This window comes from Puma concolor, chromosome D3, assembly GCF_028749965.1.
Source record: "Puma concolor isolate L17-30 chromosome D3, mPumCon1.1.hap2, whole genome shotgun sequence".
Taxonomy (NCBI): Eukaryota; Metazoa; Chordata; class Mammalia; order Carnivora; family Felidae; genus Puma; species Puma concolor.
Window position 1 is genome coordinate 46,317,437 of NC_141678.1, and position 26,873 is coordinate 46,344,309.

Below are 26,873 nucleotides of genomic sequence, written 5' to 3' on the forward strand. Positions count from 1 at the left end.
GTGCAGCGACAGCAAGTGCTCGCGGGCTGGTGGGCCGAATGATGACCGTCTCCTGCCACGTACCGTACACAGTATAGCAAGTGCGTGTGGTAATCTGCATACACAAAGAAGTCATCTCCTATTTCATGGTCCAGCATGGAATGGCTGTTCTGGAAGTAATTTAACACGCTCAGAATGGTGCAGTTCTTGTTATAGGGTGACAGGGGGGCCACGCAGATGTCTTGAAGTGTCACGGTCTCATTGTTATAAGATGCAGTGATATTTTCGATGGCAGTTTGTAAGTCAAGAACCTGAAAGAAGGTTTTAAAAATAAACAAACCCAGAAACACATTGGATTTCTCTCAGATTGTAACTGTTATTGCCCTGACAGGTAAGAAGATAAAAAGTATTTGCAGAGGGGTGTCTGGGTGGCTCAGTCGGTTAAGTGTCCGAGTTTGGCTCAGGTCATGAATCTCACAGGTTCAGGGGTTCAAGCCTGCATGAGGCTCTGTGCTGACAGCTCAGAGCCTGGAGCCTACTTAGGATTCTGTCTCCCTTCCTCTCCACCCCTCCCCCACTCATGCTCGCTCTCTCAAAAATAAAATAAACATTAAAAAAATTTTTTTTTGAAGTTATTTGCGGAAAATCCTTCCTCACACAAGGGAGAGGACTAAGACGTGCTATGGTAAAATATCTGATGACACCAAAGGCCCACTCTTAAAAGACAGCAAATTGGGATGGAGACCCTCCTGAGAGGTGTCCAGAGAGACAGGGAGGGGACCCCAATACCAGGACAGATCTCAGGGCAGGATACATGCATATCTCGCATTCTACCCTTCTGCAGCAATAACAACAGGGCCGCAGAGGGGAGACCGGGGCAATCTGCCTGGTTCTCTCGACATACCCTCTTACTAACAAAATACCACCTACTGCCTTGTGCTATACTAGGATTATTTATGTATATCCCTGGGGTTCCCAACAGAGACTACATTCCTGGAGGTAAATGACTACGTTGTGCTTCTTTTGCAACAAGCTGAGAAAAAGAAACACAGGGTTACTCAGTGGAGAAAAGATTTTGTTCATGTCTTGAGACCATTTTGATGTTTTTCAAGATACCAGACTTTCTGTAGGCAAGAGCAATATTTAAAGGAAAAATCATGCGATTGAGCAACTGTTCATTAAAAAAATAGGCAGGATGCCATTTATTCACAGACAGAGTTCTCCAGGTCAAGTGTGACAAGGGAGAACGGGAAGGGTTAAAGGCCTCTGTAAGAGAATGGGATGGATCTCATTCCGAATGCACCTCCTACCAAATGCAGGCCAGGGCCTACCTTCCGGATATGACAAATTCATTCCTGCAGCGGCGGACCAGCAGTAGCTCCTGCCTCGGTCCCCAGCACAGTGTTAGAGAGGCTTCATTCCTTTGGGTCCTGGCACATTACTTTTCTTTTTTTTTTTTTAAAGTTTTTTTTTTTTTTTTTTTTTTTTTCCCAAAGGGTCCTGGCACATTACTTTTCAATTGCCAAGGGAAAAATTTAATAAGTTCCTAAGTAAATTATAAATACACTCTGCTTCAACAGAGAAATGCTCCTCTCAGTTTCAAGAAGCAAGACCTGCCATATGAAGGAAACATAAAAGCAGTCTACAGTAAAATTTTCAGGAAGTTCAACATCCACCATTCGCCTTCTGGAAAAGTAAATGAAAAGCATCTTTACCTTTTTACTGTTGAGATTTTCAAGATATACCGCCACATTCAGCCCCAACCCCATGTCAAGTAGAACCGGTCAATATGTCAAAGCCAGAAAACAAACCACCCGGCTTCCCAGAACGGATTTCTGCTCACAGCACGTTACCTGGTGCAAGATCGCGAGGTCAAGCGGAGGTCCGAAGGGCACATCGGATCCTGAGGGGTACGGCTGGTAAGTGTGTGCACTGGTGTGGGGGGCCTGGATGATGAGCTGCTCCGTGCGGAAGAAAGGCCCAAAGTGCGTGTCAAAGTACTCTTTCTCGAGGCGCGCCTGGCTGCTGGGAGCTGACCACAGGTCAACTGGATTGGTCGTGACCCGCACAAACACCAGGCCTGAAGAACAGGCGGCAATGAAGGCCAGGGAGAAGAAGATGATGGGGCCCGGGTTTCGGACGCAGAAAGAGCCCCACTGTGAGAAGAGCCGCCTCAGACAGCCCTCAAATGCTGCACCAAGCGCGTCACAGCAGGACGCCTCCCCTGGAAGAGCGGGAGAGGAAGGGAGGGTGGAGGTTAAGAGCCAAGCCATTCCTGAAAGTCGGAACAGGGAAAGCGTTAGCTACTACCACAGGGGCTGGGAATAGTGTCCGCACAGGGATGGCACAAGATCCGCCTCCCTCCCGTCGCACACCCTCAGCACCTATCTGCTCAGGAAGCCACCTTCCTTGCCTGCCCACGGTGATGGCACCTGCCACCCACCCCACAGAGGAGCGATGCTCACACAAAAGCAAAGTTCTCTGAGCACTCTGTCCAAGGCACTTCCCATCCACCTTTGTGGCTATGCCTGCCCCTCCACAGCTCTTATCCCAGTCCCTAATTATCCTTGGTTCCGATCTGCCACCCTGACTAGACTGCTACTACCACAAGGGCAAGGACCTGTCTGTGTTGGTCACGGCTGTCCTTGACACCAGCACAGTGCCTGTCCCAGAACAGCACATCAACATTTTCTGAGGAAACGTGCACTCATGCAAACATAATCCTAACCATTTGAGTACAAAAGTGCCTACCTCTGTCATTGGCATTTACAGAGAAAGCTATGTTGCTATCAATGGGGGTGTACTCAGAGACAAAATAACGTTTTCTGAAAAACAAAAGCACATAAGCAGTATTAGTGGATATTTGACATAATGAGGCTGTTCCTCTGATAGTCCCGTAGACCTATTAAAAGCTCACTTCTTCATCCTATTTCCTTCTTGCCTAATCGCCTCCTTCTTCCCCCAGGTTCCCTTGCTCTAGGTCATCCTGCTCACCAGTCTCAGGAGAAAATTTAAGACGGTATTAAAAACAAGTTGATAAAGGGTAATTTCACCTTGCAGCCTTCATTTAGATTTAAAACTTCAGGTCCTTTAGAAACACAGTGAGCACTAGGGCGACTGGGTGGCTCAGTTAAGCGTCCGACTTTGGCTCAGGTCATGACTTCACGGTTCATGCGAGCCCCGCGTCGGGCTCTGTGCTGACAGCTCGGAGCCTGGAGCCTGCTTCAGATTCTGTGTCTCTCTCTCTCTCTCTCTGCCCCTCCCCCCGCTCACGCTGTCTCTCAGTGAACACAGTGAACACTGCTGTGCAGCAGCAATGGGCACACCTGGGGCCTGGAGCATCACTCTAATATCAGTCTCCAATACAAGGAACCAGGGATCCTTGTAGAAGAGGTGGATTCCAGGGCTGGCGCGGGGAAAATAACAGATGAGCCTGGAGCATTTTGTGATTCCAGGAAATAAGAAAGGCAAGGGCACGTTAAAAAACAAAACAAAAACAAAAAACAGAGGAGTAGGGACCATGATGTAAATGTAATTGAATAAATAAGTAGAGCAGGAGGGATAACGGTCTATACAGAACAAGTGTAATTAGTAAATGAAGAAGAAATGAGGGAACTATAAAATCAACAATCATCACTAGGCAAACACCACAGTAGTAGCTGCAGATAAGATCCCCCAGTGGAGGCTAAAATCAGGGGGTGACAGCTTTAGGAGAAACAAGGTATTAGGAGTTCTGACCCATCTCTCCTAAGATATCTATCAGTTACAAAGGGAGAAACAGTAACTTTATGGTAGAGAAATGCAGCAGAGACCCCCTTTATCAAATGATCAAGGTTAACATTACCAGGGAAGAGACATACTCAGACCAGGTACGAGTGATATGTATGATACACTGAGAAGGACACATCGATTCTGTGATAATCTTGTCAGAAACACATAACCTCAACCTAATGAGAAAATGTCAGCTAAAGCTAAGTGGAGGGACATTCTACAAAATAACTGGCCAGTATGTATCGAAAGTGTCAAGGCCATAAAAGAAATGGAAAGACCGAGGACCTGTCACAGACCGGGGGAGGGTGGTAAACAAAAAGTGGGCATGGAGTGGGGTCCAAAAACAGAACGTGTCAGAGGAAAAGATGGTGGTATCTGAATAAAGTTTGTGGCTTAGCTAATCATACCATACCATTATTTTCTCAGTTTTGATAATTACACAGTATGGCTGACGTAAGCTGTAACATTAGGGGAAGCTGGGTAAAGGATACATATGAACTTCTACTATTTTTTGCACCTTCCTGGTAAGTCTAACATTATTTCAAAACAAGTTAAAGAAAATGTACTGTCCTAATCAAGGTGCAAATATGTAAAAGGATTATAAGCACTGCATTGAATTAGATTTGAGTCAGATTCAGCTCCTCCTACTTTCTGTTAAAGAATGTGTGGTTAATGCACAGTGCTTTAAATCACTCATCATTTTGAACAAATCAATGAAACCAACTTCACGATCTAACCAGGCCTCTGATTGTTTACCAGTTGAAAGCCAAAAGCAATTCATGGAGACCGGTATTCACGTGATATTTGTTTCCTGGTTTAGTTAAGCTGGAAGTACCACTTGAATAATCTTGCTCTTCTTGCCCTGGGGAATAAACAAAACTGCTCACCTGTAGCACCACAAAGCAAAAAATGCTCCAAAAAACACAAGCAAAAATGCCATGTAGGTGATCCACATGATGACATACATGGCGTCCAGGCCCAAGATTCTCCAGGGCACAGGAGGCGGTGGGGGCTGGGGCTTTGGGCCACAAACAATTGAGCAGTCCTGGCAGCTGCACGGCCCGGTGACCTCGTCCACAGACTCGTCACAGCCCTTGGTGGCATTGTTCATGGGCTCCATCCCATGGGTTGGAAGATCTGCGGGGAGGATGGGGTTGAGTAAATACCTCAATAAAAAAACTACAAAGCTTGTATTAAATTATATTTGAACCTAGTGATAAGCACACTGACATACAGAGCATGACCATAAGAGTAAAAAGGACTGGAGGTTTCTGGCTGATCAAATGGTGTGTTGCTGCTTAGTCCTGTAAAATTTTAAGTTACTTCAAGTAATTTTGGGCACAAGGTTTGTTGCTGAGACCAGAGTGCCCCACATTCCAAGGGAAATCTCCACTGAGGAGCCAGTCTAACATCATTCCAGAGCTCCTAAAAAGGCCTTTGTAATGCTTCAGTCTTTTTTTTAAAAAGAAAAGAAACAAAACAAAAACCCAGGCTCATTCATTCTTTCAATGAGGCAGCAACACCGGAAGGCAGTTCCTCCTCCTCCATCCTCCCTGCCAGCCCCCTAAATTAACCAGGGGCAGGGGAAATGTTCTAGTTACCTCTCTCACTGGAGGGAAAGTCCAGGAACCAGTTATCTGAATTTGTTTACCTTCCTATTGTAGATTAAGGTTCCTGGGCTTTAAAACCACATCATAAATACACCAAACTTGGGAGTCTACCTGAAAAAATGGGTGTGATGGTGAAAGGTGCCTGGCCGTTGTCCTTATTGAACATGTACTCAATCCAGTTAGTGGCATTGCAGGCTTCGGCATCCTTCCCACACAGCAGTCCCAGGGCTTTGTCATTACTGGAGGGGGCCTCCACGTCCCGGCAGGCATTGTACATGGCTGGCAGAGGAAGAAGGCAAAAGTACCGAACACCATGCTGAGAAGATCTTCGGAAAGGCCTCTCAAATGCGAATTTAGCCATAAACACTGCACTCCAAAGCCACGGGCTGGTAGGAGGGACAGTAAACACTAAGGGCAGGAGTGGAGACTCACCACTCTGCAAGTGACATGCTGGGCTAGATTCCAAGTAACTTAAACATAAAAGCAAACAAGAAAGGCATACATCACCCTCACGTAGCTCACAGTAGCTGGGAGAAGTATTACCACCACTGGAGAGAAGAAGGGACTAAGGCTGAGGAAGGAGAAGTAAGAACCTTAGTGTCTCTTCAGTCAATGAAGCTGGTTCCAGAAATCTGGGGTAGGAAACTATACAGCTGAAGAGTTTGGAACTTATACGGGAAGACTGTTTTTAGAGGAGACGTCACATATGAATGAACCTAATACTAGTCGCTCTCTTGGCTTTATTTTAGTACATACAAAGACAACACACAAAATAAGAATAATGTGACACTTTACACATAAAAAAGTAGTAGTAATGGATCCCATATTAACATTCGTTAACCAGTCCCTACTGTAGAGGCCGCTTTCAGGCAAACAGGCTTGAGCAATGGAATGTAGAAAAGGCCCATCAGCTGACCCACCTCAAAATATCCATAGGCCCTAACTAACCAATGGGCTACTTGTAGCTGAGCACAGTTACCCAAAAAGGGAGAATTCCAGGGGCACCTGGGTGGCCCAGTCAGTTAAGCTTCCAACTCTTGGTTTTGGCTCAGGTCATGATCTCAGGGTTTGGTTCATGAGTTTGAGCCCTGCTTGGGAATTCTCTCTCTCTCCCTTTCTCTTCCCCTCCCTGACTTGTGCTCTCTCTCGCTCTCTCAAAATAAATAAATAAACTTAAAAAAAAAAGAAAGGGGAGAATTCCATATATCGCTATGCCTCCACCTCCTCCCTCTTTAAGAACAGCCTCCACCCACTACCTCACTGCAGACGGCTTCTTTCTGTCCTGCCCACCACTCCCTTGTGGCGTATTCAATAAACTTCTATTGCCTTTGTTCTGCCTCAGGTGAATTCTCTCACCTTCCCAGCCACGGGTTGCCAGCCCATCATCACCCTACATTTGGGGGCCCCCATCCAATGGAGAGATACCTCATTTAGATACCACACCTACTTGTTACAAACTTCTTTGGATCTTCTTCCCTAAACTTTAAAGAGACACTGATAAATTCATCACCGTGTTTAACCCTCACTCTTGAAAGGCAGTTCAGATAGAATGACTTCTTTAGAATTAGGATTATTCTATTGCCTTCTGGCCTCTATCACTGCTGGTAAGAAAATCTCCAACTGGCATTCTTTTGAAATGATTTGTATCTTTTTTCTACTTATTTTTAAGACACTTGTCTTTGGAGTTTTATAGTTTTTTTTTTTAATTAAAAAAAATTTTTTTTTAATGTTTATTTTTGAGACAGAGAGACACAGAGCATGAATAGGGGAGGGGCAGACAGAGAGAGAGACACAGAATCTGAGGCAGGCTCCAGGCTCCAAGCTGTCAGTACAGAGACCGACGCAGGGCTGGAACTCACAGGCCGTGAGATCATGACCTGAGCTGAAGTCGAATGCTTAACCGACTGAGCCACCCAGGTGCCCCGAGTTTTATAGTTTTTCTGTGCTGTATTTACAGATGGATTTTAACAGCTTTACTGAGATATAATTACATACCATACAATTCAACCATTTAAAGTTCCAATTTAATGGATTTTAGCCCATTCACAGATAGGTGCAACCATCGCCACAGTCAATTTTAGAACATTTTCATCACCTTAAAGAAACTCTGTACTCTTTAGCTAATCCTCCCTCATCTCCCTCCCTCCCCCTGCCCAAGCCCTAAGCAACCATTAATTTATTTCTGTCTCTATAGTACATTTGCTTACTTTGGACATTTCATATAAATGGAATCCTGTAATATGTAATCTTTTGCGGCTAGCTTCTTCCACTTAGCATGATGGTTTCAAGGTCCATCCACATTGTAGCATGTATCATTCCTTTTTGTGGTGGCATAATATTCTGCTGTATGAATATACCACATTTGTTTATCTATAAATCAGCTGATGGATATCTGAACTGTTTCTACCTTTTGGCTATTAAGAACAATGCTCCTATAAATGTTTGGTTACAGTTTTTGTGTGGACATACGCTTTTACTTCTCTTGTGAATGAAATGGCTGTGTCATATGGTAACCCTATGCTTAATTCTTTCAAGAACTGTCAGACTGTTTTCCAAAGCGACTGCATCTTTTTACATTTCTACTGGCAGTGTATGAGGGCTCTAATTTCTCCACATCCTCCTGACACTTGTTACCTGAACTTTTGCTTCTAGCTGTCCTGATGGGTGTGAAGTGGTATCCCAACTGTGGTTTTGATTTGCATTTCTCTGATGACTAACGATTTTGAGCATCTTTTCATGTGCTTATTGGCCATTTGTATAACATCCTTGGAGAAATGTCTGTTCAGATCATTTTCCCATTTTAAATTGGGTTATCTATTACTGAGTTGTGACAGTTCTTTATATATTCTAGATACAAGATTTTTAATGATTAAATAATTTGCAAATATTTTTGTCTTTTCTTGATGGTGTCCTTTGAAGCACAAAACTCTGTTTTGATCATGTCCCAACATATCTGTTTTTCATGTTTTTGGTGTCATATCTAAGAATCCATTGTCAAATCTGAGGTCATGGTTTATTCCTATGTTTTCTTCTAAGTGTTTTCAGGTTTTGGCTCTTACATTTAGGTTTTTGACCCATTTTAGTTTTTGTTTATGGTGTGAGGTAAGGATTTAACTTCATTCTTTTCCATGTGGCTACTGTTTCCCCAGCACCATTTGTTGAAAAGACTATTCTTTCCCCATTGAATGGACTTGGCATCCTTGTCAAAAATCAGATGACCACAGATATATAGGTCTAAGTTGTATCTCATTGTCCTATATGTTTATTTTTATTCCAGTACCACACTGTCTTTTCACCAGCTGGTAGTAAATTTTGAAATTGGGAAGTATGAGTCCTCCTATTTTGTTCTTCTTCTTCTTCAGGATTGTCTTGGCTATTCTGGGTCCCTTGAAATTACATGAATCTTGGAATCAGCCTATCAATTTCTACAAAGAAGCAAGTTGGGATTCTGACAGGGATTGCACTGAATCTGTACATCAATATGGGAAGTACTGTCATCTTAACATTTTTAAGTTTTCTGATCCATCAACATGGAGTATCTTTCCATTTACTAAGATCCTTTCTTTTAATGATGTTTTACAGTTTAATGGTGATGAGTGTAAGTTTTACACTTCTTGTTAAATCCTAGGTATTTTATTCTTCTTGATACTATTGTAAATGGAATTTCCTTAATTTCACTTCCAGACTGTCCACTGCATATGAAGACATACAACTGATTTTTGTGTATTTTCTTTCTTTTTAATTCACCTGGCTTCAAGATTAATTTTTCTGCCCCTAAGTCTAAGGATTCATCTCTCTTCCAATCTGGAAAACCCTTGGCCATTATCTTTTTACTTATTGTTTCTCCCGAACTTTCTCTTTTCCTTCTCTGGAGCTCCTCACATTATCCCACATGTCACTTCTTTAATGATCCCAGATTGTCATAACTCTACACTATTTTCTAGGTAATTCTCTCTTCCTTCCAGCTCACTATTTGGTTTTCACATTTTTATTTTATTAAATATTTTAAGCATACAGAAAATATGGAGAATACAATTCTCATTTATTTGGCACCCAGCTATATTAATCTTGTTTTTCATTTGCCCCAACATTAAAAAAACCAAATGCTACAGATACAGTTGAAGTCCCCTGAATACCCTTACTTAGGAATACATTCCCTTGCTTAAGGTAAAACCACAACCCTGAATTTGATGTTTATCTTTCCCATGCATATTTGTGTACTTTCATGATATACTGTATACATAGATATGTAGTAGTGTTTAATATAAACATACTATATCTATCCTGTGACATTTTCAATTTTTCAAGTACTTCAAGTCAGTGATGTAACTAATTCATACGTTTTAACAGTTTTAAATATTCCATTATAGATTATGACTATGCTCCAAATATATTTATCCATTCTCCTCTTAATCAGCATTTAGTGCCTCAATTTAGTTAATTTAATAATGGACTTTTTATTTAAAAAAAATTTTTTTTAATGTTTATTTCTGAGAGTGAGAGAGACACAGAGAGAGAGAGAGAGTGTGCGCACACGTGCACACACACACAGGAGACAGAGGGGCAGAGGGAGAGGGAGACACAGAATCCAAAGCAGGCTACAGGTTCTGTGCTGACAGCTCAGAGCTCGAACTCGTGAACTGCGACATCATGACCTGAGCCGAAGTCAGACACCCAACTGACTGAGCCACCCAGCCGACCCTATTAATGGCCTTTTTAAAGAGGAGTTTTAGGTTCACAGTAAAATTGAGCAGATGGTATAGAGAACTCCCACACACCTCCTGCCTCAACACAAGCAGCTCATTACTATCAACAGCACCAGAGTATATATATATTTGTTACAGCCGATGAACCTATAATGACACATCATTGTCATTCAAAGTCCACAGTTTATTTCAAGGTTCACACTAGGTGTTATACATTCTATGAGTTTTGGCAAATGTATAATGACTCATATCCACTATTATAGTATTAAACAATAGTCTCCCTGTCCTTAATATCCGCTGTGCTCCTCCTTTCTTCCTCTAGTACCTGGTAACCATTGATCATTTTACTATCTCCATAGTTTTGCCTCTTCCAGAATATAATAAACCTGGAATCATACAGTATGTAGGCTTTCCAGATTCACTTCTTTCACTTAGTAATATAGATTTAACATTCCTCCATGTCATGTCATGGCTTGATGGCTCATTTCTTTTTAATGCTGAAGGATATTCCATTGTCTGGGTGTACCCCAGTTTATTTACCTACTGAAGGACATCTTGGCGTGAATTATGAATAATGCTGCTACAACATGCATGTAAGGGTTTTTATGTGGACATACGTTTTCAATGCTTTGGGGTAAATGCCAAAAACCATGATTGCTGGATCATATGGTAAGAGCATTTTTAGTTTTCTAAGAAATTGTCAAACTGTCTTCCAAAGTGGCTGAACCATTTTGCATTCCCAGCAGAAATGAATTAGAGTTTCTGTGGCTCCACATCCTCACCAGCATTTGGTGGTGTTAGTGTTCTGGATTTTGGCCATTTTAACAGGTGCGTAGTGGTATTTCACTGTTGTTTTAATCGGGAATTCCCTAATAACATACAATGTTGAGCATCTTTTCATTTGTTTATTTCCCATCCATTATCTTCTTTGGTAAGGTGTCTGATCAGGATTTGTGTCCACTTTTCAATCAGGCTATTCATTTTCTTATTATTGAGTTTTAAGAGTTCTTCATTTATTTTGGGGTCTGTGGGTGGCTCAGTCGGTTAGGTGTCCGACTTCAGCTCAGGTCATGATCTCACAGCTCATGGGTTTGAACCTCGTGTTGGGCTCTGTGATGACAGTCCTGAGTCTGAAGCCTGCTTCAGACTCTGTGTCTTCAGCCTGCTTCAGACTCTGTGTCTTCCTCTCTCTGCCCTCCTCCGTTCGGGCTCTGTCTCTCTCTCAAATATAAACAAACATTAAAAAAAAAAAAAAAAGTCCTTCATATATTTTGTTAAGAGTCCTTCACGAGATGTGTCTTCTGCAAGTATCTTCTCCCAGTTTGTGCTTGTCTTCTCATTCTCCTGATGTCACCAATTTTTGACGACCACAAAAGTGCCACAATGAATGTTCTTATATGGTTCTTTGTTTATGTGCATTAGGAGTTTCTCTATGGCAGGCATCTATGTAAGTGGAATTTCTGGAATGAGGGTATATTCATCCTCAACTTTACCAGGTAGTGCAGAACGGTTTTCAAACACTCCTATTAAGTTATGGTTGCCAATGGTGCAGTATATTAGTATTCCTATTGCTTGAACATCCTACCAAATCTGGAATTGACCAATTTTTACATTTGTGCCTGATGTGTGAAATGGCAGCTCACTGTTTTAATCTGTGTTTCAGTGACTGTTCTAGATACTGTTTATAAATCTTTTCACTTATGATTTCTGCTTTTCCTCTAGTCTAGAACACTTCCTTATCTTAAAGTCATAAATATACTCTGTATTTACTTCTAAAAATGTCCAAGATTAGGATTTTTAATCTATACACCTTTAGTATGATATACAAAGATAAAAATTAGATGATCAATTTTATCACACCATGTATATACTAGTCCACCCTTCCTTTAATGATTTGTAACAACACACCTGTTATATATCAATTTTCAATAAGCATGGTTCTGTTTCTAGACAGATGATCTCTCTTCATACAGTCAGGATGCTTTTTATGTCGTATCTTTTGGTAGATTTATTCCTACATAGCTTATTTTATTGCTTTTGTGATGGAGACAATCTTTTAATTAATTATTTTAACTAACATTAATTTATATTTCATTATTTATTATTTACATTTTCTATTAAATTTTTGGTTACATTTTTAAGTGATCATTACAATTAAATCTGTATGTTGTTCTTATATGATGAATTCTTATTCTCTTATTTTATAGATGTTCTTGGGCACATTCTTTATTCAGCGGTATTGAATCTGCTATTTATCTTTCAGTTCATTTAAGTGGCTTTTTCTTATTAATAGAGCCAGCTGGTTCTAATTCTAATCTTTTCATTCTGTTCCCCTTGTGTTCTATTCTTTCAGGACTCTTTCAATTCAATCATTTTCTACAAACACTAGATGGTCTTTCTCATACTATCCTATGATTTCTAGTTGTTATGGATCCTTTTCCCTACTGTGGTATCTGTTTACTCTCCCTTATAGTGATGTATGTCTTGAGTCAAATCTCCCCTCCTGCTTCCCTTCTTCATTTCCACCCTTCCACACGCTCCCCTCAGTTTTGCAATTAACTCATGAAGTTACACAATTCATGTCCACTAGAAATAAAGTTCTAATGGCTTCTAAGATATACAGAAAAGTAAACTTGCACACACTAAAAATTTCCATGTGGGAACTTACAGTTAGGAAGGGATTAAGCAAATACTTCAAAAAAGATTGTTTTATAGGTTGTAGCTCAAGTCTTAGATACATGCTAAGCAACAAGTCGCTTTCATGGCCAATGGAATTTATAACTGTCATTTTCACAAAGCTGACAACAAAAAGGAACAACCTGACCCAGTATCCTGATGCCAAATGTAATAAAGGAATAATTAAAAGCTTACTCACCCCCACCCCCCACCCCCCCAAAAAGTTTACTCACCATTGGCAAAACTCTCTCCAATGTAGTACTGTAATTCTTTTACATTTGTTTTAGTCTGGTTTGTAACAGGATCAACATAATCTTCAGTTGCTGTAACATTCAGAAACTGACTTTGCCGAGGGCTACACGTCAGCTCGCAAAACAGGTTCACTAGGTTATAGAAACAGGATGGACATCTAAAGAAAAAGTAAACTATATTGTCTGATCTCACAGATAATAGGGCCAGCAAAAAGATGATATACAACAAAGAATATTTTAAATTTATTATAAAGTGACAAGTAAATTATCTAAGAATCTCTTAAACCCAGCAATTCTACACCTAAAATCTTGTGTTAAAATAAAGATGTCTCTTTAAAAACTACCCTAATTACTACACATATGTTGTCCAGGTGCAATTTCAGAAAGACAAAACTGCTTCTCTGAATTCTGTGCTTTGCAATTTATAGACATGTTTTCTTTGTCTTGAACTAAAGGGACTTAGAAGCATCATGGGGACAATTCTGATTAAGAAGAAAAACAAGGGAAGGGTGCCTGGGTGGCTCAGTCAGTTAAGAGTCAGACCGGCTCAGGTCATGATCTTGTGGTTCATGGGTTTGAGCCCCACGTCGGGCTCTGTGCTGACAGCTAGGAGCCTGGAGCCTGCTTTAGATTCTGTGTCTCCCTCTCAGCCCCATCTCGTGCTCTGTCTCTGTCTGTCTCTCAAAAAAATGAACCTTAAAAAAAAAGTTTTTTTAAAAAAGAAGAAAAACAAGGGGAAAACGAGATTCACGCATTAGAATTTTCATCTTGCTACTGAAGGGCTTTCTTTAAGCCCCAGGTAATCCCTTGACCCTCTCTAAACACAAGAGGATTTCCCCGTGACTTGAGAAGAAGGCATAAGAACAGCAGTGGTGTTCTCTGGCTGCATGGGTTGCAGAAACACACAGGTTCTCATGAGGACCACAAGCTGTCTGCTGTCCTTCAGGTTCAACGTTTAAGCTTCTAACGGTGACTTGTTAGGTGGGAGAACTCTCTCCCCAGTTTGGTTCACTTCTATTTGCAAAAGCTACAGCTTCATTAGACCTGCATTCTCGCTGCACAACCAGTCGAGATGACCCTCAACTCTGATGTGGTCCAGGTGCCCACGTGACACGGAACAGGGAAGGTGGTCCCAGCCTTCAAAGCCCCTGGTCTAGTAAGGGAGCAGACACGCACACTGACCTGCTTTCTCTCAGGAGTCCCGTGCTTTACTGTGACAAGAATGAGAACCACAATTACACAATTCTAACACACACTACTCCTGGGGTGCCCAGATTTCTACCATGTTCTGTGAATCACAAACCTCTTTGCATGTTATTACGTTTAATCTCCACGATCAATTCTGGCAGCTGCACGTGTTAGCTTCTCATTATTTTCTATTATAAACAGAGCTGACAACACGGGGGAAATCTGGTTATCTTTTGATCTCGGTTATTTCTACGTCCATAATGCCTCACCTAGGGTAGGTGCTAAACAAATGTACTTTGACTGAATGATGGCTGCAACCTGCTCCATCACCATCCACTGGCCTTGCACAGGGTATGCTGGTCCAATTAGATTCTCCACTGTTTCATCTATTATTATAGGGTATGCTGTCCTGGAAGAACAGTTTAGGGATGGTTTTCCACTCTGTGTTGTCAGTTTAAACCTCTGGGAAGATGCAGGGTTTTCTCAGAGGATGTGGACCGCCCTGTCACCTACAGTGGTATGTGCACAGAGAAGCATCGCCCCCTCTTCCTATGTCCTTTATCAGGGTGCTTCAGTGTGAAAAATTTAGGAAGAGACCATGATGTGCTGTTCTACAGACCACCACCAGATTGTTCTTTTGCACATTTGAGAACCGCTGAGTGAGCTCAGAGAAGAACACCTATTATACAACCCTTTTCATGGCCCTGGTCATTGAGAACAGAACAGACTGGACAAAGAACTAATGTTGACAAAACCTCCCAGCTCTGCCAGAACAATCGTGTTAACAGCTATCAAAGGCCAGCTCTAGGGAGGACGGGGACTCTAGCATCTCAGGACACTGCAGGAAGAGAGAACCACGCCATCTAGGGGTGGGGCGGAGAGGGAGGTGATGCAGAGGACCGCACGGAAGAGGGTCTCGGGTCACAGACCTGGCAGCACCACCAGAACCTCTCCTCCCCACAGTGCCCAGAGGCTCGAGTATGAAAAGACCAAGTCCCTTGGGTGAGGACGTCTCAGAGGAAGCCCCCACATTAGTCCTGCGTGTAACTAGGAAGAGAACTAAATCTGGTAACTATTACTTTATCGAGAAACTGTCCTTTATTTCTGAGAAGTCATAAGATTGCTTTCTTGAAATAAAATGAAAACCAACTTTTAAAAGGAAATCAGTAGGGGCGCCTCAGTAGCTCGGTCGGTTAAGGTCCAGCTTTATCTTGGGTCATGATCCCAGGTCGAGCCCCGCACTGGGCTCTGGGCTGACAGCTCAGAGCCTGGAGCCTGCTTCGGATTCTGTGTCTCCCTCTCTCTCTTTGCCCTTCCTCTGCTTGTGCTCTGTCTCTCAAAAATGAATAAACGTTAAAAAAAAATTTTTTTTTAAGGAAATCAGGACATCACTAGTTAACAAGTGCTCAAAATCTACTATTTTTTTTTGTTGTTGTTTGCCAGGTGGTCAACCTACCTGGACAGAAACTGTAGAGGCAGCTGCAGGTTGTCTTTCAGTGTCCGAAGCTGCTGCACATCGCAACAAAGACTGACATTGTCAAAGAAGAGTCCTGGACAGAGCTCCTTTTGGGTGAGAAAGCATGGTTATCAGAGCAGCAAAGTCAAATCAGGACACACATTACTCAATAAGGCAATTTTACTCACAGAGTCCTTTATAGGTATAGAAGGGTAAGAAATGTGTTTGCAAAGTTCTTGCAGAATTCTTTCACAGGGCTATCAATTTTACTATTTATAAACGAGGGAGTCACAAAAGTAGAAGCAGTAGAGTTATTCCAAATCTTTTTCCTATTTGGAAGCTCCCTTCCGTCCATGACAACCAGTTTGATCTCTTTAGTTTTCTGTTTAGGTTTAGCCCAAATGCTACTGACTACTTCCATTAGTCACGACAGAGAAAGTCAGAGGTCTTTAACAATTCTCATGAAAGTACCAAGTCAGTCGAGGAGACCTGCCACATGGCAACTTGATTTTACATTACTGAGGCCTCTAAAACCGGACTTTTCCCCTCTAAAACCAGATTTTTCCAGTTCGTTTCTAATATCCCTGTGTATCAGGAAAGGTAAACAAGGCAACAGAGAACAGAATCCTGGGTAGCAGAACTTTGGTAGCAACCAAAGTTCACAGGCTCTGGATGGAAAACGAGGGAATCACTAAAATAAACATAGGACAAGGGAGTCACAGCCACTTAGCAGCCCAGCCCGCCTGAGTCCTGAAATCCAGGAACCGAAAAAAAGCTAACTTCTAGTATATTTTCAAGAAGCTGCAAAGAGCAACATTTGCGGTACCAAGGTCAGTCCCTAAATAGTAACCTGTTATGCGGAAACTACAACTACGAGAAAGGCATAAAGTGAGTCCCAAAGAAATCAAGCCTCCGGGAGTTATGTTATCTTCTGTGCTATTGTGTGCCCCAGATAAGCGTTTGGGGTAAGATTTAAACCTGTTAGTTTCAGCCCCACCTCTCAGTGATATTTACAGTGTAATTACAGAGGATCTCCGATTAGCATTTTGTGTTCCAGCGCCCAAGATAACAAACTTACCTGCACTAAGTCATACCCATCCTTCGGCAAGGGTTTTGGTGGCCCTGAATATTTGCAGTTGTACCTCTTATCTCCAGATGCAATTCCACACTCTCCATACCAGATGCAAGACTGTGCCAACACCTACAGACAGAGTCGACACAAAACTCAGTTCATCAGGGCCCCAAAGGTAATGGAAATTTCAACAGCGAAAAGCACCCATTCAAACACTATTACAGAACCTTCCAACGTTGCCTGCAAAAGGAAGTGACAGCAAGAGGCACTGGTTAGCTTAACGTTTGGGGAAACATTAATTAAAATTGACAAGATGTCTAAAATGGGCTTGTCAAGTCAGTCAGCAAAGGAGGTAATAGAAATTACTTATTTACACAATTCCTAGTTCCTGCTAGTTTATTGTCAATGAAAGGAAGCTATAGTTCCATGTAAAGATCACTAAGAACCAGTGTAGAGGAAAGAAAGCAAGATAGTATGTGAGTCTGCAATTTTTAAGGCACTATTTTTGCACATCTGCATAAGAAACTACATAAGCTCCAAATAATGAAAGAACATTTCCATATGTATTTAGGTTGATTCACATCAGCCCATCAATGAGTAACATGAAAAGCAAAACCAAAACCCCCAATAAACCCTAAGAAAGAATCCTCGAGATTTAAGTAGAAAGCAAAGAATGTGCTAGCTCTAAGGACAACCACCTCAGCAATCTTAAAAGAAAAATAAAGATTTCTCAAGAGCCTCTCATATTTCCCACGTGAGAGTCACCAGGCTGTCTGAAAACTCAGAAGGGGAGGAGGGTGCAGCGTGAATCATCACGTCAGCACAGCCACGGAGATCCACCACACTGGCCAGGGCCACAGGCCTGCAAGGCCTTGCAATCATCCATCCCGTGGGGAAATAGAGGCCATCAAGTAGCAACTGTGACTCTCAAGATACCTCCTGGAAAAGCCATTAAAAGAAATCTGAATAGTGAATTCTCTCCAGCGGCAGTGGCACGTGACCAACATGTATGCAAGGAGGTCAGTCAGTCTGTGTTGATCCTCAGCATCAAGATACAAATCCCACCACAGGCCCTTGAGGCCCTAAAAACATGAAAGGAAACAGGCAGGAGGTTGGGGTGTGTATGTGTGGGGAACCAAAGGGGTCAAGATTACTTTGAACTCATTTCTCAGGTATTTTCAAACAGAAATTATGACTTACTCCTATCTGTATTCATTACAAGTCATATGTTTAGGCCACAAGGGAGGGAAATTATACAAATGAGGAAGTGACAAGTATTCAACAATGCCACATATCAAACCTTTGGCAAGAAGCTGCAAAATTCCACCACCGTTTTTGTTTAAAAAGAATCGCAATTATTTATTTCCATGAACCTAGCGATTCCAGGGAAAGTGCTCCTCTTTCCAAAATTCTAGTTTTCTGACTAAAAGGAAATTATCCATCTACTGAAGTCTGAAAAGGCAAAAAAGCTGAGGAGGTGGCATAACTGCTGATATGACATGTAATTTAAACACAAGTGGCCCCGCCCCAGACTGCACAGAATTCTTAACACAGCCAAAGGGCAAGCAGGTCCAAGCCTGGGCACTCTGGCAAGTCACCCGCCAGAGTGACAGAAGGCCAGTCGACAAACGCAACTCTGGCATGACTAACAGGAAGAGGGTCTGGAGTCTCAGTTCCCTTTCCTCAGTGCTCAATGTTACGAAAGAAAATAAAAGACTCGGCACAATGTGCTTCCCAGTCATCCTTCATAATGCCCGTCTTTATCTCAAGGTTGTTTCCATCCATGGGGTAGAAGAGGGGTGGGGCAGGGGGGTGGGAGGAGGTCAGGAGTCCTGGGTTCTGATCCTCAGAGCTCACGAGGCTCTCAGTCAATGTGCCTGCTGGGCCTGCCTGCAGCTGGAGGTTACTGAAACCGTGTTGAGCAGTTCTCCTCCCTGTGAACAGCAGCTCATAACCCCTGCCCATCTCACAGGTTTGGTGCGAAGATTGGATAAGGGAATATATGTGGAAGTACTTAGTGAACTGTAAAGCTATACAATCAAATGCAAGGGATCATTATTGTCTTCCAACTCTTTGGGACCTCAGCAAAGAGGACCTGAAGTAAAACACCTGAAATAAAACACCTAGATTTCTTTGGGCCCAGGAAAATTGTGTTTGACTCAATGCTAAAAGATTTGCTTCCCAAAGTTATCCTGCCTCTGGAGGCAGCCCAGGCCAGTGGGGCCCAAAGGCACTCGCAAGCCATTTACTTGTGTGGCAGGCACGGTTTCAACTGTTCTTCATTTTTTAACCCAATTCATCCTCACAAGTTGATGAGGGAAGTGCAGTTATACCCATTTTACAGTTGAGAAAACAGAGACACAGAGAGGCTAATTTGCCCAAGAGTGGCAGAGTTAGGATTCAAACTGGAACATTCTAGTTCCAGAAACAGACTCTCAGTAAAATATAATTGCCTGCATAATTAAGGTCCTCACTCTAGCACCACACCCTCTCCCGATCCCACCCTGTGCAAGGCACGGTCAGGTGTGCAATCACTCACACAGCTGAGCCGGTGGGGGAGCCCTCTTTTCCACCTCAGCTCCCTCTCGCCTCACCTACAGCTGAAAGCGAGAGCCACCGGCCCAGCTGGTGCCGCTGGTGCCGCGCTCCTCAGCCTCCCGGGGGACCTCCACCGCCCGACCCCTCTCTTCCACATTCTCAACCTCATCTCTCTGTGCATCCCTTCACCTGCTCCTGCCAATAAACGCTCCTCCGGTATCATTCTCCCTCTTGGTCAAATAACCCCAATTTCTCTCCAGCTGCCCTTCCAGTTACCTGCCTGACGATCCCAGGTGCCCCAGGTGCTCCAAAGGACACCAATCTTTCCTCCTCCACCAATCTCTCTTCAGGGGGTTTCAAAGCCCCAGGTACCTCCTGGGGAAGTTCCCAGTGAGGTGCAGTTTCTGGCACCCCTTCCTTCCCATGCAGACTGCCTTGCCGCCTCCTCTGCAGACCTCAGCACGTCCCCTAGGCACAGCTGCCAGGTGGGCTCTTCCTGAGCCGAGGCTCCAAAGCTCTCTGATGCTCAGAAGCCTACAAGCCATCTTCCCACCGCCTGAGACAAGCTCCAGACGCCTCACCTGGCTCCGGGGTGCACGCTCGTCTCCCTCCCATTCCTCATCTTCTGTCCCACACTCAGAGAGACTTGCGGACCCCTGCACCCCTGCTACCTGCCAGGGCCACTCTCCAACCACCACCTCCCCCATGGGTTTATTGCGACCCAGCCAAGCACAGCCCCTCCCTCCCTGAGTTCCATCATTCCAGCTGCTTCTGGGAGGGCTGCCAGCACCGCTGCCACCATCACTGCCGCCGCCTGGCCCAGCATGCAGGGACTTCCTAAGAGTGCCCCTGTTATTTTCCTTAATTCTCCGATCTATGAGGTCGGTACTAGAACAATACCATTCTACAGATAAGGAAACTGAGGGTTACACAGGTGGAGTGACTCATCTGAGGCCCCACCCAAGGCCTGGCTGGTTCGGAAGCTGGAACTCCTACCCACGCTACCCGGAGGGTCACTCCTCAGTGGACCACTGGCCGGGCCATGCTCATCCCTGTATCCCACCAAGAAGCTCACTGGCTTCCAAACGCCTGGATTTCCAGTCTCCAAACCACTACAGCAGAGCGGGCAGTCAGGACTCTACCGACAAAGACGACGGATACACCTCAGGATCTCTGGAATGTCATGGCGGCACATGCCGACACCGAGACCAGGGGTGGGCCGCGCAACCAACAGCTTACACACAGGGCACACGCCTTCCCAAAGTAAGGTGTGGCTGAAAGCTGCCTTTACCGTGATACAAGAATGCCGACTTCGTATCAGTAACATCCACTTGGGGAAGGAAGCAATGCTGAAATAAAACCTACCAACGTCTGAGGTCTGCCAGAGCCCAAAGTGCACCTGATCAAACATGAGCTCGGTGCTGGAGATGGATGGTGGCTGCACAAAAATGTCTTTAATGTCACTGAATTGTACACTTAAAAACTGTACACTGTCAGTTTTATATTATGTGTTTTACCACAAAACATGAGCTCAGATGTCCTTCCTGGAAAAGTCCAGGAGCAAAGACTGCACAGAGCACTCTGTCAGTTATCACACTCGGACTTAACAAAGAAGCATGACCATCCGTTCAAACAGTAAAAAACTATGGGTCTGAGTGCCACACGACACGTCTTGTTAAAGCTCCACTCAAGTCCTGGAGACCCGAGTCTAAAGGATAACAATTCTTCCCAGTTGGTCTTGTGGTCATCGACCAGTCATATGGAGCTATTTATAACCACAAGAACGATCTTACTGAAGCATTTTTAACTTGTACCCATTCCTAAAATGTTAAAAATAAATGACTATAGACTTTATTTTTTAAGTAGGCTCCACACGCAGCATGGAGCCCAACATGGGGTGTGAACTCATGACCCTGAGATCAAGACCTGAGCTGAGATCAAGAGTGAGACGCTTAACCAACTGAGCCCTAACTTTCTTTAATTACAGACTCCATACCCACTCATCACAAACATGCAAACCCACACATCACAGATGTATGTGCAATAACACTGGAAGTCCCACTCCCACTTCTCTATCCCTCCACCCCCTTTCTCAGATTTAACTGCTGCTAATCTATTAGGCTTTTAATTCCTCCTGACAGGCAAACCTGTAGAGACATATACACACAAAAACATACAAGTGTGGTAACTTAAAAAAATTTTTTTAATTTAAATTCTAGTTAGTCAACATACAATGCAATATTGGTTTCAGGAGAATTCAGTGATTCATCACTTACATGTAACACCCAGTGCTCATCACGAGTGCCCTCCTTAATACCCATCACCCATCTGGCCCATCCCCCACCCACTTCCCTCCATCAACCCTGTCTGTTCTCTATCATTAAGAAGGTGTGGTAACTTCTAAACAGCTTTTTCGCAAATACATCTGGATGACCCTGCACAGGCTGGCTTTTGGCTCAGCTTAAACAGCCCTTCTCTGAGTTCATCCAGGTCCCCAAGGCCAGACTCCAGTGCTTCTTCACAGGTTTCAGCCCTACCCATCTTGGAATGTCCCCCGACTCTTAAAAGCCTCTCCCAAGACTTGTCACCTCCATTAAGTTTCACTCTGACTCCTCTCACCTGGTTCCAGCACCGTGCTCTCCCAGTCAGGTGAGCTCTCTGGGGACAGAGGTAGGTCAGCTCCAGGCAGCACCTGGCTAGTGTTCAGAGGCATCATCCTCACCACTCAAGTCAGCAGGTATTCTGAGCCCAGGGCTCCGGTGAGTGATATCTGCTCCTCACTTACATTCCACAAGCTCCTACGTGGATGCCCTGGGATGGAGGCTGATAAACTTTTCCACAGAGGGCCAAATATTAAGTACTGTAGGCTTGTGGGCCATAAGGTCTCTGTAGAAAATACTCAACTACCCTGTTGTAGCTCAAAAGCAACCACAGACAACAGGTACATGATGGGTGTAGGGGTGATGAAGAAAACTAAATTCGTAACAATAGCCTATGGCCAGGCTGTGTGATTTGTGGGCTCCTGCCCGATGAAGTAGAATGAATGAGAACTGCAAATTTACGTATGTAGAGAGAGGTTCCATGAGTAGTTTCTGGTTACTGTCTCAACTCCCTAGTAAGACCATAAAAGTGTAAAGGGCAGAAGCCCAGGTGTTTTATTTCCTTTCAAAGTCTCTATAGTACCTTATCCAATGTCCATCAACCCAGAAACCATCAAATCTCTTGATGAGTTGAAGGAGTTCAAATGGATTATGTAAGAACTACTGGTTATTTTGGCTTTAAACGAGAATTTAGTAGTTACAAGGCTAGAGCATCTCTACTTTTAAAGGTTAGGTCACATGGCTGTTTCGCAACATGCTCTAGGGTTTAATTATTGGCTAGATGAGTGGATAGAAGTTTCTTTCTTTCTCTCTTTTTTTTAAAGTTTATTTATTTTGAGAGAGAAAAAGCGCAACAGGGGAGGGGCAGAGGGAGAAGGGGAAAGAGAGAATCCCAAGCAGGCTCAGTGTTGTCAGCACAGAGGTCGATCTCACAGTTCATGCGATCATGACCTGAGCCGAAATCAAGACTCGGAGGCTTAACAGACTGAAGCCACCCAGGTGCCCTGGGAAGTTTCTTTCAACAATAGTAGTTCAGCATAAAAAAAAAAAAAAAAAAAAAAAAAACCCAAAAAACCCCTTCTGCTATATGTCGACAACTACACCAACTGCAAAACAGACTCTAATAGGGAACTCTATAAAAGCACATCCTATCAGATGGAGAAGCTCTGAGCATCAGCAACAGAATCCTACACTCCAGGCGGCCTTTAATAAATCTCAAGTATTAACTAACTCATAACAAAATGCTTAGTGAACATCAACCACATGCCAGGCATGAAGTGATCCCTTCCCTCATTGCCTCATGTATATCTCAGATAACCTCTGGAGTAGTATTGCAGCATTTTGTAGGTACGGAAACCAAGGCTCACAGAAGATTCTCTAAGGTCACATGGCTCCTAAGTAACAAAACCAACAGTGAGAAAGAAGATTTTGAAGGCCAGGTTAAGCATTCTCCATCCTATCTGCTATCCTCACCCCCTAGCTGCTGCACTGCTCAAACTCCAGCTCAGTTTGTATAGATGTGTCCTCAGATTTTCACTGTGCACCAATGATGGGCTGTCCCAGCCACTACCCTCTTTCTACCTAAATGTGTTCACTTGTGGAAATAATGATGACCATTTATAACTTTCTAAGTACATCTCCAGGCTGCTGTCAAGTCATGTTACCACCACTGACCACCCTCAGCTCTGGGCCTGCTCTCGGCCACCGCACGGCACACGGAGTGGAGGGCCGGGTCCTCTCACCTCTGCCACTGTCTTGGATGGGTAAAGTTCATGGCAGAACCCGGAGACACACCAGCTCAAGCTCCAGCAAGGGAGGGTTGGTTAGGGGGTAGGGAGAGGCCTCTGCAGGGAGCAAGGGGGCTGGCCTGGTCAGTCAGGACAACGCAGGATAGGATGGAGAGACACAGAGAATCCTATCCAGAGATTAAGCTGCCTGCTCTTTCCTTGGAGTCTGGTAGGCAGACCAAAAAATATGGCAGGATATTTGGGGCGGAGGCTGCTCTGGTGTGACTTCTAATGATGGAAATCTCTGGAACTCTCTTTTATAGCTAATGTGGTAAACATATCCACGTAACAACGGATAATTTGTGTGACCACTAGGTGTGCCTATAAATGGGTGTTTACTTCATACCTTTTTAGATAGGCTCAGCAAGTCTTCACTCTACAAATAACCTCACTAGCTTGAAGTTTAAGTGACTTGCCCAAGGTCACACTACTAGTTGGCATCAGACATTTCTGAGCCTTAGCACTCACAAATTTGAAAAATAATCCAAAAGCCACGAGACTAAAACAAAACAGCAGATGGGAACGTATACTGTGCACAGGTCTTTTCCTATGGAATATGTATACAGTGTGGCAAATGAACAAAGGGCCAGGCCACCAGGCTAACCCCATCCCTGATTCATCGCTGGATTCTGGAGAAGCCAGACTGGAACTAGGAGCAAGCCTTGAATGAAACGCCCTGTTGGCCATCTGGAACATCTGCTGAACATCTGCTGATCAATTTAGCTTGCTAAATATAAGTAATCTGGTACCAATATTTTGAATCTGAATAAATTAGAGCACAGAAGTCAGAAGACCGTGGCTCAACCCTTAGTCTGCCATTTATCAGCTACGTGACCTTGGCACAAACTTAGGCCTTAATATCCTTAATTTCCTGTAAAACAGGGAACGCAGAATCCCATCTATCTTAAAGGGGTTCTGTGGTGTTGAGACCAGATGTGTCCTAGCAATGGAATACTATGCAAAAATTAGGTAACTCTTTTTTCTTTAGATTCTTGTAATCTAGAACATCATTTCTAAAAACACTGAGATAACTTACCATAAAATTCACCCTTTTCAAATATACAGTTGTCTGGTTTTCAGTAACAACTAGGTAACTCTCCCCTACTTTCTCCAGTTTTCTTCTTGCCCACCTGGTAAGAATTAATTCGCCCTCCAAAGGTCAGTTCAAAAATGGACTCCCGTAATATTCTGTCCTTACCTTTGTTAGAGCACATTTTTCATTGTATTGTACATTTTTATGTATTCATCCTTCTTCCCTTCAACTACGAACAAGATAGAGAAAGAAACTACTAACATTTACACAGCACTTTACAGTTTAGACTGCTTTCTGTGTAGGTAACTCCTTTGATCTACTTTTGTATCTACACTACCCACACCAACCACTTTGTATTTATGAAACTAGTGGATGACAAGAACTGGAGTTCCTCTGTGGCCCAAGGGACAGTAATAAGATAAAGAACAAATTTTAAAGCTTCCTTCTTAAATCCCCCCACAGCATGCTTGCATAGAGACAGGTTTGGTTTTTTCCCCAAAGTTTTCCTGCCAAAGCAAATATTCCAAAAACTGAAAATAAGAGGCATAGTCGAGGCAAAAAACTTGTTGGGCCACAGCTGATTATTGATTATCATCCAGAAAGCAATGCCTCTGAATCCTTCCCCCATTTTATCCCCACACCTAAACCCACAAAGGCCCAATGATCTGATGACTCCAAAAAGAGAGTCTTGGCCATAGTAGAATTGGTAAAATACAGTTCTTGCCCACAAGGAGCCTGTAATCTAGTACTTCAATTCAAACAATATTTCTCTGTCTTTCCATAAGCACCGTGAGAAACAGGCATAGTTGTTAACCCGACTTTACAGAGGAAGAGACTGAGGTGCCAGGGGATCACTGGCTTGCCCAGGATCACTCTTGGTGAGAGCAAGAGTCAAGACCCACAGATAGGTAAAAGCTGCTGCTGCAGTATAAACATGGATTTACGGCTTCAGAAGGTAGGCATTCTAGTTGGGGGAACAGGATAACAAATGTCCCGGATGACGTAGCATTTGAACTGGGCCTTGGAAGATGGGCAGGGTTTTGATAGCAAGTCGTTAAGTCGTTTTTTTTTTTGGCCAGAGAGCTGATGCCCTTCACAGAGCTGTGGGTGACAGGGCAGAAAGGGCGCCCACAATCAGATTAGAGATGGTTTAACACCAGCTTCCACAGTAGGTAATATCTCATCCTTAAAACACCCTGAAAAGCCTCCCTTTTGGGAGGAGTGGAGGGTGGGGAAGGATCACCCAGGAAAGAGAGATCATACTGTCTTCAGACCAGAGGGATTCTTTGTTCTGGGTAATATGACAAACACTGAGGCAATACAAAGACCTATTCAGCAAGCCGTTTTCTTTCTGCCCACTCGCTAAAATAAAAACCTCATTTTCCCTTGATTACTTATGTTAATAAGATATCTGAGCACAGTATCAATCAAGGAGTAGGAGAGACTGGGAAAGATTAACCATCTGAAATTGGGGTGAATGTGGGTTTTCTTCAATGCTCTCCAGGTGGAAAGATTAAACCATTCCTGATCTATTCAGGAAAAGCCATTTTAATGGCTTAATTCCTACTTAGACCTCACTATGCTCTAAGTTCCTCAAAAAAAAGCTTATAAAAATTACAATCAGGAGATATATATGTGATTTCTCAAAACTGCACACATTATTTGGGTGACTACAAGGCTTAAAAGCCACGCAATCTAGTAATGTTATTTCATCATCTGTAAAAATTAAAAATTAAGAAAAGCAAAAATCCCCCCAAAGGACAGTTAGTCTGTTAATTCTGCGAAAGAACTTCCTGAGTGCCCAGACTGAACCCAGACAAGATGTTATCACTGGTAAGAATTCTCAAAGCGGACCCCTCTCCTTCTTCCCCCAGCCTGTTCAGGTGTGCTGAAAGCCCGTGAGGGAGTTAATTTGTAAAATAACAAAGGAATCTTTCCAGTTAAGATTTACAGACCTATCCAGGCATTTTGCAAGAGACTCATGATGAACCTCTGACCTACCCGAAAAGTCCTATGAGGAGACGCACTCATTGGCCATCAGCCTTGGATACTACCTTGAGGTAAAAGGATTTCAGAGTTAAGTTAAAGCTACTTACCAGTGTGAAGCCTGTCTACTAGATCCTGACCTAAAACTCCAGGGAAACTGAACAGCTGTATTTTCTTAAAGGCACAGAAGTGCTACTGTTCCTTGAGTTTTTACCACAGT

At 43.3% G+C, this 26,873-nt stretch overlaps 1 protein-coding gene across 2 annotated transcripts in view; it reads right to left on the minus strand.

Moving 5' to 3' along the window:
- NPC1 (NPC intracellular cholesterol transporter 1) overlaps positions 1-26,873 on the minus strand; it is a 54,051-nt gene that overhangs the window by 21,023 nt on the left and 6,155 nt on the right. The window contains exons 1-9 of one of the 2 annotated variants that reach the window (XM_086682617.1): positions 26,669-26,748; positions 16,716-16,838; positions 15,638-15,744; positions 12,976-13,151; positions 5,472-5,639; positions 4,638-4,887; positions 2,731-2,804; positions 1,833-2,254; positions 64-290 (exon numbers count right to left, since the gene is read on the minus strand). In XM_086682617.1, coding sequence (XP_086538743.1) covers positions 64-290; positions 1,833-2,254; positions 2,731-2,804; positions 4,638-4,887; positions 5,472-5,639; positions 12,976-13,151; positions 15,638-15,744; positions 16,716-16,838; positions 26,669-26,698 — 1,577 coding nt within the window. In that variant the 5' untranslated portion in view covers positions 26,699-26,748. Of the gene's footprint in view, positions 1-63; positions 291-1,832; positions 2,255-2,730; positions 2,805-4,637; positions 4,888-5,471; positions 5,640-12,975; positions 13,152-15,637; positions 15,745-16,715; positions 16,839-26,668; positions 26,749-26,873 lie in introns of those variants that run through there. The other variant, XM_025931446.2, reaches the window with a different exon arrangement.